The following is a 15,469-nucleotide window of genomic DNA, read 5'->3' on the forward strand; positions in this document are numbered from 1 at the left end:
AAAAATGTGCATTAAATTTGGCACGAACAAACGTATTGAAATAAAAATCTGTTGAAGTTTAATGCCTCATTAAAAAAAGACACAATCGTTTCGATTAATCAGCTTTATTGAGACGCTTTACAGTAGGCTAATCCAGACTATTTTGAACAATTTCATCATGCAATCAAACAGAAAACACCAGAAAGACTTGTTTGCGTTCAATACAGAAACATATGTTATCTCATGTTTTACTTGTGTTATTATTCCATTTGCTCGTAAATTTATGGTTGAAAATAAAAATATAAGAAAAAACGACAAACAAAGACAGAAATAAATGTAACATGTTGAAATGGATCAGTTATTTTTGCAGTGACAGCTCTCAAACAAAAGAAAGAGCAGATATAATCCTGCTGACTGGAGAGAGAGGTATTGGTGTGAATGCTGCTACGTTGGAGTTTGTACTTCAGTCACCCCAGTCATGGACAGCATTAACACCACACAATATGTCATGGTTGTGGATAACTGGCTCAGAAACCAATGGCTATAGGGGAAGTGACAAGAAAAGAGAGTGAGTGAGAGAGAGAAACAGACAGAGAGAGAGAGCAAAACAGAGAGAGAGCAAACAGAGAAAATGTTTGTGTGCACATGTGCGTCTGTGTGTGATGGAGAGTGCACAAGTGCATTTCTTAAGTGCGTGTGCATTCACATGCATGTACCTGTGTGTGTGTTACACTTTGCTTAGTTACATTTCCTTCCCAGAAAGCAGTGCTAGCTGTAGCAGACTGACCCCAGAGCAGGGATAATGCTAACATGGTAGGTGTCTATTAGAGAACAACCCCTATCACGATTAGCATTAACCCCACCATGGGACACAACTGGACTGGCAACTGTCAGCTTTACGCTCCCTGCAGTGAAGAGAGGGACTTGGAGATGTGGCGACATCACATCAAATGATCTGCAGGGGGTGAGAAATATGCACATGTGATGTGATGCATCACTGTTAGAGAGTAAAGCAGAGTGACTAACAGATTCAACGAGGTACTCAGTCCAAATCACAGTCAGTGGGACACTTGACACAGGACAGGACAACAGTGGAAACACAGGAAACATCAAACATGTTTTCCCATTTATCAGTCTGTTTACTGCTGAACCAACACACCAATTTATAATATTCTGCTGAACATATCCTCATTAATGAAGGATTTCCGTACTTTCAGTACTCTAGTTCTATTTTAGCCTTTACTCTATGTGCCTTGTATTCTTCTGTTCTGAGTCCCATTCTTTGATAGTCTTTTTTATCTAGTCTACCTTTGAAAGATAAAATGTACAATTTGCTCACACATCCATTCATATTCTGAAGTAAAGGAGGAACAATTATCTGAGCACTGCTGTACATTTTGAGCTCCAGATATGTGGAGCACAGCTGTGGCCCCCCTCACTGTTCTACAATGATCTTGCCAGTGGCATACTGTGATAGCAGATTTAGGTACAAAAATGATTATTACATATTCCTCCACACATACTTTCCACAAACACTTTATCTGAGTTCAGTTCAAAAGGTTTGTTTTTTGCAGAACTCTCAGAAAATCTTTTGAGAATTATTGAACCCAATACTTGGTTGGTTACCCAAAATTGCAAAAGCAAATGGTTTCCAGCTAAAAGGAAAGTCACAATTTCATAACTGATGACTGATTTAATGAATTATCTTAATTCATGTATCAACCAAAGCAAGTAGTGGTATGACACTGAAAAAGCCTAAATAAGAGGTTTATCAAAAAAGGATTTGATAACCCCACAGGTTCTTGGTGGAATGTAAGCACAAGGCTGTAGATAATGTGATGTCATGTGTCTGTGTGTATTACATTTTACCTTCAATAGACTTCCTCCCTCAGGATGCTGAACACTTCCTTTATCAACGTATTCCTCCATAAGTGCAGAAACCCTTCTCAACGCCTAAACTCTCTCTGTCTCTCATTGGTAAATGACAAGCTTGTCTGTATCTCCTTTATATAGTGTATAGTGTGACTCATTTAAATTCCCCTTCCACGGAAAGTCAAGGGTGAGGTGTAGAGTGCCATGCGTGTGTCAGTGATAAGTTTAAAAGACAAGTGAAAAAACACATGATCTAATCTATGTGCCAGCAAACACAATGCCAAGATACAATAACATTTTACAGTGTTATTTCAATTACTTCTAAGATTATGATTATGACCATTGGTATTAAATAAATGAGTCTCTGAATTTCTGTTATGACATGGGAAGTTCTGACATTGTATTATAATAATGATAGTGAGGAAGAAAATGATGAGTTTGTCAGTTCAAGCTGGGGATTTTACAGCGAGAGGTTTGGTCAGACCCCTCTCTGCAAATGACTGGCCTGTACATGCTGCACCCTTTCTCATATCTAAGATGTTGCCTGGATTGACCCAGAATTTAGCTTCCCCTTCGATGTGTCTCCATGGTAGCCTAACAATCATCAATGCTACTCATATCTGGATAGCTAAGGTACATTCCCTTTGCACTCACACCTGTCTTGCTTCAGAATGAACAGCACACTCATTTCCATGTTCTCTTTGGTTTCTATTCACTTATTCAGGACATGTGCCAATGCTAGGTCATGATCATTTATTTTGTACAATAGATTTTACATGACTTAGAACTCAACCGTTGGATAACTTTGAGATTAACTAAAGTGAAAGTGGAGCAGTTCAGATTGAAAGTATATTTTGCCAAACAAAAGTGAAATCATTAGTATCACTACAATACAACAGGATTTTAGGTATTCTGAAAGTGTTAACAGTCAACAACAAATAGTAAAAGGAGGGAGAAGAATTTAAGGAACTAAAGAGGGTGGGGGAGACTCAGATACATTAGGGACCCTCCCTGGCAGTTGGGAAATTCAAGGTCAACCACACATACAATGAGGCATGGCTCTCAGTTCGAGGCATCGCATTGTTCTTGCCACAGTTTCACACAAGCTCTCCCTCTCAGACAAACATTTGTTTTGCCCTACTGACTAGAAATGAGTACAACTTTCATTTCTGCCACGCAAAAAAATTGAAGAAACTGCAACTCAACAGAAATTCTAACAATATGCTGAACTGAAATTACGGTGAAAGTTAGTCTAGACTTTACAGTATTTCATTCTTGAAATGTCTATGAGCCTTCATTCTCCACGTGGGCACTCCGCTGTCTTTTCCTGTCATACGTGGGTCGCACTTTATAGAGCACACATGAGATACAATTTCCTGTTACCCATATTGTACGTCATGACTTTTTTTGTATGTGTTTGTGATTGTGTGTGTTTGGCAGGTCCATCACCAGTACTCTGTGAATAAAAGAAGCAGTACTGAGGGGAAATACACAGAGAGGAAATTACCAATCCACACATACTGATTCACACAGCCTCCAAAACCATGACCCCACAAATTATTTTGATATCTGTTTGATACTACACTGGAAACAGCACACTCAGCTCTCTTTAAGATGATAATTGCAAGGATTTTTCAAACTTCCTACTGCATTTATATTGAGTTCCAACTTTCAAATAGCCACAAGGTTGTGTACTCCTTAATCTTGAAAAGAACCCATCTGTGAGTGCCCACTTTCATTTTCACTCACTCATCGAGTTTGGCTGTCAAACCAAGACTGGGCATCATGAGAAAAGAGATCCAGTATCTGCTCAGGGTTTGTGGCAGCACTGTGGCGGTGAGGGGGTTGCAATCTCCTGCATCTGAGTCACATTATGTGTAAGACGGGGGATTTGGAGAAGAGGGGTTTGTCCATAAGAGGGCAGAATTCCCAGTATTGTTTGAATTACAGAAATCGTACACATTCACTATGTTGCCAATAGTTTGAAGACACCTGTTGAATGTTGAACCTCTCATTCCAAAACAAAGGACATTAACATGGGTTGGTTGCCACTCTGATTCTGTAACTGCCTTCACTCTTTTGGGAAGTCTTTCCAAAGGACATTGACTCAGGTTTTGCTTCCATTCAGCCACAGGAGCATTGGGGAAAGTTGGGCACTGATGTTGGGTGATTTGACCTGGCTGACAGAAGGAGTTAGAATGAATCTCAAATGTGTTTGAAAGTGTTTAGGTCAAGGATATGTGTGGGCCAATCATGTTTGTCCACACCAGACTCAACAAAACATGGATGGACTCACAGCAAAGTAACACTATTTAACTCTTTCTATGCCGGGGAAGTCCACATTACAACCTAATTCAAGTTTGCAATAAACAAAGGGAAGCCACATTCCTAGTTGAATAGTAACAAAAGTAATTATTAAATACTTGGCAGTTTAGTCTATATGAGTGGATGAGTGATCAGGCTGAAGATAACATTGAAAATTGTTTAAACCTACTCCACAAACTATAATCGCAAATAAAAATGGCATGTGTGCTTGGAGAAAGAAATTGTGAGAGAGCCCCTGTCGGTGGGGAAATTCTGGAATGTTCTCTCCAGAGGAGGCTCTGGAGCACTGTCTGCATCTTCAGGAGTGCCCCCATCAGTGCTGATTACTCACCCAGTTCTGCCCAGCAATCTCCTGCATGATATTACATCATATTCATTTAGAAAAAAGCTTTTATCCAAAGCAACACACAAAATAGTGTATTTAGAAAGTACAGCAGAAAATATATTATCAAACGTGTATAGTATTGTAATAGAATTTCAGTGGAGATAGTCAAGCAATGGCCTGAATTCGCCAGGCACAGTACAAAGTAACCACATCTCATCTATGATTAACAAAAATAAACTCAATGACAGTCCAACAATAACATCTGAACTTCGATATAACATTGCACAGTGTAGCAAGAACAATTTCGCATTTCAAGCCTGCCACAGAGATTCAGATAGTGATGGTGAGCCTTCTTGCTTGGGATGACCTGGCAGGGATGAAAGTAGCTCCATCTTGTCAGGGATCAGTTTCAGGTTCTGGGACGAGATCCATGAGGACATGTCAATCTTTGTTTGACTTGGGAAGCAGAGGGTGGGAAGGAGAGAAACAGATGAATGTAGTCAGCACAGCAGTGGTTAGAGAAGCTCGGTGATTTGATGACCAAGTCAGGTGATCTGGTGACCAAGTCAGGTGATCTGGTGTAGACGGAGAAGAGATGGGGTCTCAGCACAGAGCCCTGTAGGTCTCCTCTAGCGAGGGGACAAGGTGCCCAAGCTGACCCCCTGTGGGTCTCCTCTAGCGAGGGGACAAGGTGCCCAAGCTGACCCCCTGTGGGTCTCCTGTAGTGAGGGGACAAGGTGCCCAAGCTGACCCCCTGTGGGTCTCCTGTAGTGAGGGGACAAGGTGCCCAAGCTGACCCCCCGTGGGTCTCCTGTAGCGAGGGGACAAGGTGCCCAAGCTGACCCCTTGTGGTCCCGCCCCCCTGAAAGGTCCTAGCAAGTAGGTAGGACCTAACCAGGAAAGAATGGTTCTAGCAAAGCCCATTTCAGCCAGTGTGGAGAACAGAAGCTATTGGTTGTTAAAGACCACACAGGCATTTGCCTTCCTGCCGTAATATGCCATTACAAGCACCAGCTGTTCTCCCTGAGGGCATTGTCATTGTCCATTTGTACAACATTTGCCCAAGTATCCCCAAGTACACTAGATCCCCAAGTACACTAGATCAACAGAGTACAGAAGAGTGATGTGGACAAACACCAAAACAAAATCAACAAATAACCGTAGGAAAGTGAGTCATGAGTCATGACAAGCTAAGTGAAACTGTCAGTGATGATTAAAACTGTTACACTCATTATTTGATCAATACACTTAAACTAATAACAACAAATAACAACCACATTTACAGATAGATGCATGCGCTGATCATGACTGTCATTTAAAGGAAGTGCATGAACTGAACCGTCAGAAAGTGAAATGATCTCATATTAATCCGTTGGGGTGGGGAATTCACACATTCACATCCACTCAGAGTGGGACTGCACTGCTGCCTTAGATCCTGACACACTGACATTTAAACGTTGTCTCTGACAAACATGCAGCAGTCACACAAGCCTCCCAGGTGGCGCACAGAGGTGCCGGAGCACAGGAAGAACACAGACTTCAACATGCAGTCATGACAGAGAGCACACAGCACCACCATGTGGTGAAACAAGAGAATAAACGTCTGTGTGGGCATGTGTGTTTGCGTGTGCGGGGAAGTGGTGTGTGTGTGTGTGGGGGGGGGAGGGGTGGTAACCAAATCATTACACGTAATTCTTTATTTTCTTTATTTTACACGTTCTCAAACAACAGGAGTTCACCACAGCTGAGCAACTGTTCACTGCCTACTTAATTAAATGAATTAAATGGCATAGGAAGTATAAAGAGTCTGTCCTTGTAATAGGTTTTGTGTCGATGATCATCTTTCATATCACTGTCCAAATCAGATACTAAACAGGAAACATAAAGAAACACACAGTGTCAACAACTAAGTAAGAAGGCCCTCCCTAACTTGCCTTCATCCTCCCTCTTTCACTCCCTCCTTCCCTCTCTCTTTTTCTTTCCCTCTTTATTGTCTACAGACGCAGAAGCAGGTAAGCAACATAATCTTTACATTCAAAAAATGTACCTACAAAACCTAAATTTTCCTGACCGTACTGTAATTACAACATGTTAATGAGTCGAAGAGGTTTGAAATAGTCTTTAGCTAAACACCTTCTGTCCACTCTAAGCTGGCCAAGCCTGTCAATAATACTGATAAGGCTTCACAGAAGCAGTCGGGAAATAGTTGGGCACAAGTGAATATTCCCTTTGTGGTAATGGTAGAGGTGTAGCAATGAAGGTGTGTGCAACTCTCATTCCTGGCATTCACTTGTGATAGGTGTGGACAAGCCCGCTCTGGAAAAGTGCGATAAGTAAGTGTATTTAACAATGCAGGTGAAGTATTCTCTTTGAGAAGTGAAAGCTGGTTTTGGTCCTGTACATACATATGGTTGTTGTAAGAACCCATGATTAAGCTTATAATTATCAACGGAGGGGAAATAATATTGTATCATTAATAATACAATGTGGAGCAGGGAGCGTGTCACCGCAGTATACTAAGGTATTAGCTTCAGGCAACAATATGAGTGAAGGCATGTAGTCATGGAAAGTCAAGTGTCATCATTCTTTTCATTGAACATATTGCTGAAGTGAATATTCAAAGTATTCCTTACATTGAACTCATAGCTGAGGTGTACATTCAACTCACATGTTCAAAAGTGCTCCTCAAATAAATAAAAAACAGAGGAGAAGGAAGATTCTGGTAGAGTAAGCGGTGTAATTTCATGTCAGTAAGATTGTTCTTAATGTTCCTAATTCAACAACGAACAAAAACGGACTAAACCATTGTGAAAGCGTTTTGATCCTTTCCTCATGGCAGGATGTTGCCGCAAGTGTCTGGAACCATGCGTGATGTAACTGTTCCCTCTCTTTTCTCAGAAGGTCAACATCTGATAAAAATGTCTTCAAGTCCCACCCCATCTTCTTTCACTTTGGATGTCCTTGCCAACTGCTCGTCTCCCCCCGGGCCTAGGCCCAGCCCGGAGGATAGGCAGGCTGAGGCAGGCCGAGTGGTCCAGATGGTGGCCACCATCCTCATTTTTCTGGTAGGTGTGCCTAAAGCGCCGTTCCTTCACCCTTGTTTGAACTGGTTCGTCAAGATATGTGCAGGTCCTGGTAATCAATCAAACTGAATCCGATAGAGGTACTCCTTCGAATGTGACACAGATGACTTTGTTTGCTTCCAGGTGGGCATACCCTTGAACGGTCTGGTGGTGTGGGCGTTGGCGTGGCGAGGCCGTATGGAGCGGCGTGGGAGCAGGGGCGAGAGCAGAGGCGCCAACAGCTTCCGGGTGTATGTGGTCAACTTGGCCCTGGCAGACCTGGTGCTGCTGTTGAGGACGCCGCTGGCCCTGGGCTACCTGATCAACGGCTACAGCTGGCCCTTTGGCGTCGCTTTCTGCAAGCTGGTGATCTTCCTGCGCTGCCTGGGCCTCTATGCCGCCGCCTTCTTGCTGTGCGCCGTGGCTCTGGAGCGCTGCCTGTGTCTGCTCCGGCCTGTCTGGGCAAGTCTCCGGCGACCACGCTGGGCGGTGCCCCTGGCTTGTGGACTCCTGTGGACTCTGGCCACCGCTCTGGCTGCACCCTACTTCCACACTGCCACCTTAAAGGAGATAAACAGCACCCACCAGTGCTGGGATAGCGACGGAGCCAGCATGGGTCTGTTTGTTACAGAGACGATGGCTGGCTTCCTGCTGCCGCTGCTGGTCTTCCTGGGGAGTAACGTCGCCGTGCTGCTCTCTGCCAGACAGGCCGACACAGCCACGCCCACTTCCTCATCGTCACCAGCATCCACAGCCAGGATTCTCAGGCTGTACCGTGTGCTTTTCCTCACGATGCTCCTCTTCCTCACCTGCTGGGTGCCGTACTTCACCTGTCGATTCCTGCGGGCTCTGTCCTATGGGCGGCCAGAGCTGGCGGGGCTGTACAAAGCCTCGTTGAAGGCCACATATGTCTCTCTGTTCCTGGTCTATTTGAAAAGTGCCCTCAATCCCGTTCTGTACGTGTTCGCTGCCCGTGGGCTGGGCCGGGCCGTGAAGGCATCCCTCATTTCCACCATCGAGCGGGTGTTTGACGACTCAGAATCCATTCGTAGGAAGTCACTCCGGAGGGGTAACTCCCAGATCTAGCAGAACCTAGCTCTGCAAACCGAAAGCCTGAATATTTTGTCCCCTGCGCATTACACCCTGGATTGGACTAAGTTGGCATTACTTCTGTGGGTAAATGCCTTTGAAATTCTGCCCTACTGTTCACTGTGACTGGGCTACATTTTGTATTACTGAACAGCTGAGCAGACCAAATGCAATATGGAATCTCCATAAGCGACATAAGGCACCACATATTGAGTTACTAAAGAAGTGGACATTACACAGGTCAACATAATAGACACAGGTCAACATAATAGACACTTTATTTCTTTATGTGACACAAAACCAATGTGTTCAGATATTGGCACATTCTGAGCTAGAGAACACTGATTGTGGAAAAAACGACTTTCTGCATTAGTTGGAAACACTGATGCTCTTTTGCACTATCCATTGGCATTAATGTGTTGGATTAATCAATAAAGGCAGTATCAAATGTCTATTAAACAAATATTTATTTTGTAATACTTGTTCCAAATTAAGTAATAAAAAGAGTTAACATGTTTGAAGCCACATACAGACTTGGATGAATGAGACAAGGTATTACCAGATATTCAGTTGATCAAAGTGAACTAAATACATGTCTAACTTTCAACGTTTGTAATTCCATGTACTATTGGAATGAATTAAAATAATTTATCAAAACGATTGGTGCCCTGGATTGGTAACTGAATCCAATCTGATCAAATGGAATTGGCAGTCTAAACCCACCATCAGAGGGTTAGGTCACACAGCCCCTGGTTAGCCATTGCTATTGGTCAGGTGTGCAGGAGGAGGCAGGAGATGGTCAGTGTGTCTGTGTACGTGCTTCATCAGAGTCATGGTGTTCTGGATAGGGCCGTTCTGGAGTGCTGTCCCCAGTCGCAGGGCAGTGGCGCCCCTGTCTGCCTTGGGAATCAGGTCTAGCAGCTTCTCCTGTGGGAATGGGAGGATTAGGTATACCAAGGCCATTTTTTTACTAGTCTGTGTGAGGTGTTGTATCGTACGGACGATGCTGTACAGTACAGTCATGACATACACGCTATAAACAGTACCCCTCCAACCACATTTGACACGGTGTTTAACAACAACTTGTGAACCTACAGGGTCCAAAACAAATATGCCATGATGAAATATTGGAGTTGCTATTCTTAAATATATAGGTTACGCAACAGCCTGTTGAACATAGGCTTCGTCAGCAGAATGCCTGGGCAAAATTAATGTTGAAGCATACATTCATGTTGCGGCATACAAGGTGTGAAATGACCTTCCTGTTCCCAGTCTGAGCAATGACAAGCCACTTCCTTTTCCTCTGAACACTGACTGACAACCCAGATGTTTATCGGTGTTGTGTGTGTGCGCATGTTAGGGCTGAAGAAGCAGACCCTACCTGTAGGGTTGGTTGGCTGTCTTTACGTGGGGGAAGAGGGGGGAGATTCAGGGCTTCTCTTTGAGACAACAGTACCTTAGATAACAAAACAAGTGTTTCTTCATTTCTGAAAATACATTATGCGAAGAAGTTATGTGCCTATCTGTACATCTGTGTATGTGTGTTTGTGTGCGTGTGTGTACCTCCTGGGCCGCCTCGTTCTCTTCCAGTTGCTGTCTCAGTTTACTACACTCGTGGTCCAGGGAGGCTGTTTGTTCCTCCATCTGCTCCAGGGTGTTGACCACAGCTCTCAAGTTCTCCTTGAGACACATATACACACACACACACACACTTAGAAAGTATATCAGCACAGGAATGGTGCCTCTCCTCTTTGGCCCTTCTCTCACCTCCAGTGTGGCCAAAGTCTGCTTGCCCTGAGTGGACTTCTTGCTCTCTTCCTGGTGCTGGCGAGAGGCATGAACTATCTCTCCCCGTTTCTGGACAGGAACTGGGAGCTCCACACAACTGGCAAGGAACCTGGAACAGCGTGCTTACAGATTTAGTGTGTCTGCAGTCTGGGTTTTGCAGATGAATGCGATAGACTGTATGTTTGTGGTCACTACTTCCATTCTCACCTTTTTTTCAGAGTGTTAAGATGTTTTTGTACTTCCTCTTTCTCAGTCCTTATCCTATCTATAACAGACCTGAAGATGAGGGTTATCATCAGTCAATTGAGTTATTTGCAAATGTACAATAATGACTCCCTGCACTGGGCACTCAACTCACAGTATGGATAGATCCAACATATTTTCCAAAGCTGTAATGGAGGATACAGACATGGGCTTCCAATTCTCTTGCCCTTTGACCTTCTTAGAGGCTGAAACTGCAAACAGAAGAAAAGCCAGCACACATTCCAAATGAGTCATGAGGATAGATTTGAGGTCACACCCGCTTACCAGCATTTACCTCAGCAGGTCCCCTCTTCACTACCCACCTTTCCTCTTCTGTGGTTTAGTGTGCTTTACTTGATTGCTGGTCCCTGGCCTCTATTTGATGATGATACACAAACAAATATTTAACACAGTTGCATGTAATATTATTATAAACACAGCAGCTGTGGGATTTTATTTAAAGATTTTCACTCATGAGGTTCACCGTCTTACCAGAGGGTCTTTCTGATGACGCCGCTTCTCAGCTGGCTCCTTGCTTTTACTGTTCGGTGCCTGAGACGGGGGTCGTTGAGATCCTCGGGCAGGCTTCATTTTAACAGCCAGAAACGCTAGCTCACAGAAAGTTCCGAAATGTAGGCTATGTGTCGGTTCTAAGATAGCGTAACGCTAGATAGCAAATATTATACAATTCGAGATACCTAGCTACTAGTAGCAAGCTGGCTAACGTTAAAGCGAGTTTGTAAAAAGGAGGGTTAAATAACCAAAACAGTTAGCGTTAGCTAGCTTAGTAAGACTCACATGTTATGTATCTAAACGCTAAAACTAGCACGTCACATCTCTTCTTTCAATCAATCGCACTGCAATAGACTTCTCAATACCACAAGTGTGTTGCTGATTATTTGCGAGATATTTGCAAGCTAGTAGCACTAGACCCAGTTTCGCGGTAAAGTGCAGTTCAATTTTGAAAGGTTGCGCATGCGCGCACAAGTGCGGCTACACATTTTGGACATGGTGAGAATGACAAAACAGTCAAGACAGCACGTTTCCTTATGCGTCCGTTGATTGGTTGCAGCGCCCCAGCGTCACTAAAAAGTTGAAAAGGTATAAACTTATTTTTTCGTCCCAGAAAACAACGCTCAAATCCCAAACTCTTTGCCGCACATTTGCTCATCCCCTAGCCTAGATCATATTTACATGGCTCTGTCCTCCCTCAATCCCTGGGACCGTCTGAATACTACCATACTATTTAGTATGCAAGAAAAAAAATTGTTATGTACAGTATGCTGAATGTGCATATGTAATAGCACACTTATGATCACTGTGAATCATATACCATTTGTATTACAACAATCAAACCACCACCACAATACATTTTTTACATGTTTATTTTATTTTGTAACAAAACAAAATTGAGCTGGACCAGCTCAGACTCATCGCTACAAATGAAGATGAACCACGTTCCTGAGACCGGTCTTCTTCCATGGTGGATAGACAAATGTCCACAGATAACAAGTAGCAATAGTTTGACTTTAGTAGTCAAGGGCAGGTTCTCTGGTATTCCAGAGTCCATTCACGGTCCATCTGTATGTGAATATACATTGTCTTTGCAGGTCTTTGCAACTCAGACCCTCCCAGGGTTGTGAAACTTTCCGGTGAAGCGTCCATTGTTTTTCAAGTCGAATGGGCTCAGTACCTTCCTTATGCCCAACATGTTGGAGCGTACGATTTCCTGGAAGGTCCAGGGGTTCTGGTTGTTCTGCACCATCTCTGCCTCCTCCTTCTTCATGGCTTCCAGGGTTTCCCTGCTCATCACCTAGACGAGAACATAGATATTGGAATGAAGAAGCGTCTAGACTTAATCCAAATTCTACATCAACAACAAAGAAAAGAAAGAGTAAAAGGAATTTGTCTCCCAAAAGATGGAGATTAACCTCCAACACCACTGAGCCACTAGACTAATCTTTACCTTGGCAGGAAAGGGCAACTTTTTAGCAACCTCCTTCAGAATAGGCTCTACCTCTCCCAGCTCTAGCCTGCCCCCGACCTCCACAATCAGGCGGCCATATTTCACTGGGGTGACATAGTGGTCGATAGCTCCCTTGCCCCCACCCATGCGTTGTCCCAGGCCCTTGCGAGTGATGGGCTTGTAGGGGGAAAAGATGCGCCAGCGGGCAAAAGTGGTGCGGGGATCCATCCGCCGGTTAATAGTCAGACGCATCATCTCCAGGTGGCCCCAGTGGAGGTACCCCCCTCCCAAGGCCTGAGCAAAGGGAGAAGAAAGAATGCATCAGCTGTAGTTTGCCTTTTCCAATGATTTGGCATCTGTACCAGCTACCAATATTAAGCCTTCGCACGCATACATACCACTATGGCATATTGGCCTTTAGAGAAGGTGCTCCCTCCTTTAGTAGGACCCTGGATATCCCGGAGCTTCTTCATCTCCTTCTTGGCCTTCTTCAAGTTAGGCACCTTGTTCATGAACTTGAGTTTGGGTCGTTCAGGCAGCACTACATCTAGATGAGGAAGGAGAAAAGGGTCATGGGTTTGGCCCAGAGTCCAGAGAAATGAAGCAAAAAATAAAGAGTGCAAACCTTGACTGGCATTGCAATTCACGGAACGTAAGAACAAAGAACGTACCATGATGAGTCTGTTTTTACCAACGTGTTGCCCATATTTCTCGTAATAGGATAATGATATAAGGTGCTCGCTGTATCTAATATACACTTAGATTTACTGTGAGTAAATGGGTGGGAGGGACAGGGACCAATGAAGCTTGATTAGTAAAGTGTAGATTACCGCTGTAGTCAGGTGGAATCTCGTACGTCTTCATCCCGACCGAGAGAACCTTCACGTGATTATGCAGACCACCTGTACAATGTGTGACACAATATGCAGATACACCAACCACACTTTTAGAACACATTCCCAAAATATAGTATTCATTTTATCATGTCGGTTAACAGTAACTGTATCGTTAGCCTAGTTGACTTTGGTTAAGTACAAGCTGGTTAGTAGTTCTAACGTTATAAGCGTTAACATTGACTAGACTTGAGATTACTACCTTGGAGCCCCGCAATCCTACCAGCTGTATTGGTCACTCCGCAAATTGCGGATTTGATCAAGGAAATCATGTCTTTTCCTTTTTTTATGTGATAAAATCAGACTACTGTTTAAATTATTATATGAACCATCTCCAGCTAATAACGACTGTTTATAGACAAGAATCACGCATTGTGCAAGGTCGCCACCATTCCAAGTACGATCAACATCCGGTACGCTGATAAAACTACGCCGTGTACCAACAATTTCCTAGAAATGCTAACTCCTTTCTAAATGCACGATTAGATCTAGTTTTTGTTGAACATTTCAAAGAAAATGATTTATTCAAGACAAAATAGGATTACTTTTCCTTGTTCCTCATGTAATGATACCATATCAAAACAATGGATTAGCTTACATATTTTGCAAAAGACTTGTCTAGTCTGACTTACTCAACTCTAGTCGGTGATGTGCCAATTTGACCATGGCAGTGGGGTTGGGAAAGTGATTGCACATTGTTTTCAGCTTGTTTCAGCTTGCTAAATTGAAGAAATTTTAGCAATAAATAAGTGCCTCAACTTGCTTTCATTTGCATTACGCACAAAAAGAGTTTAACAGTGCCAATTGTGCTTTGCTTGTCCTTTCTTTAAGTGATGAATAGACAAGAAATTAAAGAACAGTCAGTCCCTTCCCTTCCATACTACTTCTCTGACAATGGCCACCTGCTTCACACAGACTCCAATGATCCTTACAGGTATCTGTTCAGACGTGGTGATCCTGAGGCTAACCAGAAAGAGGACCAGGCTTTGTGTTTCTTCATCACCCATCATGTCCAACGACTAATGGAGGAGAACTTCACCCTTCACAGGTTCTATCTCCCAACTGAGCCTCTAAGTGAAGGCCTCAGTCAGGGCTTTGTGTACCTGAGCTCTGGAGCTCTAGAACACCCAGACAAACTGCTGGTGCTGATCCAGGACCAGGGCACTGTGCAGTGTGGGCTGTGGAGCTGGAGGGCAGTGGCCCATGAGGGTGTGGAGAAGGGCAGCCAGATCCCCTATGTACGGAGAGCCCTTGAGGAGTCTTACTCTGTGCTGTTGATGAACCCAAATGAAAATGGTAATAATGACAGAGGGGAGTCAGCCAGTTGGCATGTGCGCAGCGTGTGGGACCACCTCGTCATGCACTGCGCTGACCAGCGCATTGTTGTGGTTGCCCATGGATATGGTGGACTGGCATTTGTAGATTTGCTATGTCGGCGTTCACAGGAGGTGCAGCACAAGGTGTGGGCTGTGGCTTTCCTTGACTCCTCCCATAACATGTGGCACCAGCCATTAGGGGACGAGGCACGTGATTGGCTGCAGAGCTGTTCAAGGCGGTGGGTACCGAGTTCAAAGCCTCTGAACCAGAATGTAGGTTCCATTAAAGCGGGGGGGCTGCAGGTGTCTGCCGGGACCCAGAACCAACGCACTGTGCCTGCAGTCTGCATGGAATCAGTGTTCCAGTTCTTCTCCAAGAAGCTGCAGCCCATACCTCCCACAGCCTTCAGTATTGTCACCAGGAGCAGGAGTCTGGGGCAGGGGAGCAGCACACCTAACGCTTGAGCTCAAATGAACACCTAGAAGCCTGGACCCCATCCAGCTCAAGACCCGGGAATCATGAAGTATAGCCTCATAATAATCCTCAACTGACGGATTCTTGAACATAATGCATTTAAAAATGATAAAACTTAACTGCGATTAGTTTTGTT

At 44.0% G+C, this 15,469-nt stretch overlaps 4 protein-coding genes and 1 long non-coding RNA gene across 6 annotated transcripts; 2 read left to right on the top strand and 3 right to left on the bottom strand.

Moving 5' to 3' along the window:
• Window positions 1-88: 88 nt before the first annotated feature.
• LOC124474849 lies at window positions 89-1,933 on the bottom strand. The gene is made up of 2 exons (XR_006956865.1): window positions 1,849-1,933; window positions 89-934 (listed from the first exon to the last, which is right to left on the bottom strand). It is a non-coding gene; the product is annotated as an uncharacterized LOC124474849 (long non-coding RNA).
• A 4,475-nt stretch (window positions 1,934-6,408) lies between these two features.
• On the top strand, window positions 6,409-9,312 carry LOC124474692 (C3a anaphylatoxin chemotactic receptor). Of its 2 annotated transcripts, XM_047031072.1 has the most exons (4): window positions 6,438-6,513; window positions 6,801-6,834; window positions 7,400-7,566; window positions 7,708-9,312. In XM_047031072.1, exons 3-4 carry the CDS (start codon window positions 7,420-7,422, stop codon window positions 8,647-8,649), a joined length of 1,089 nt encoding a protein of 362 aa, XP_046887028.1. In that variant the 5' UTR covers window positions 6,438-6,513; window positions 6,801-6,834; window positions 7,400-7,419; the 3' UTR covers window positions 8,650-9,312. The 2 variants fall into 2 exon arrangements, with proteins under 2 accessions (XP_046887029.1, XP_046887028.1); XM_047031073.1 differs by lacking the exon at window positions 6,801-6,834 and having other exon boundaries at window positions 6,409-6,513.
• On the bottom strand, window positions 9,103-11,670 carry LOC124474693 (centromere protein Q). The gene is made up of 8 exons (XM_047031074.1): window positions 11,176-11,670; window positions 11,007-11,058; window positions 10,799-10,895; window positions 10,648-10,716; window positions 10,420-10,549; window positions 10,216-10,332; window positions 10,034-10,108; window positions 9,103-9,579 (listed from the first exon to the last, which is right to left on the bottom strand). Exons 1-8 carry the CDS (start codon window positions 11,272-11,274, stop codon window positions 9,406-9,408), a joined length of 813 nt encoding a protein of 270 aa, XP_046887030.1. The 5' UTR covers window positions 11,275-11,670; the 3' UTR covers window positions 9,103-9,405.
• A 382-nt stretch (window positions 11,671-12,052) lies between these two features.
• On the bottom strand, window positions 12,053-13,967 carry mrpl16 (mitochondrial ribosomal protein L16). Its single transcript, XM_047031075.1, has 5 exons — window positions 13,745-13,967; window positions 13,480-13,551; window positions 13,048-13,196; window positions 12,650-12,943; window positions 12,053-12,496 (listed from the first exon to the last, which is right to left on the bottom strand). Exons 1-5 carry the CDS (start codon window positions 13,812-13,814, stop codon window positions 12,305-12,307), a joined length of 777 nt encoding a protein of 258 aa, XP_046887031.1. The 5' UTR covers window positions 13,815-13,967; the 3' UTR covers window positions 12,053-12,304.
• Window positions 13,968-14,375: 408 nt separating this feature from the next.
• si:ch73-41e3.7 (uncharacterized protein LOC572312 homolog) lies at window positions 14,376-15,323 on the top strand. The gene has a single exon (XM_047031345.1). The coding sequence runs from the start codon at window positions 14,376-14,378 to the stop codon at window positions 15,321-15,323; it is 948 nt and encodes a 315-aa protein (XP_046887301.1).
• Window positions 15,324-15,469: the final 146 nt, after the last annotated feature.

This window comes from Hypomesus transpacificus, chromosome 12 (genome assembly GCF_021917145.1).
Source record: "Hypomesus transpacificus isolate Combined female chromosome 12, fHypTra1, whole genome shotgun sequence".
NCBI classification, from domain to species: Eukaryota; Metazoa; Chordata; class Actinopteri; order Osmeriformes; family Osmeridae; genus Hypomesus; species Hypomesus transpacificus.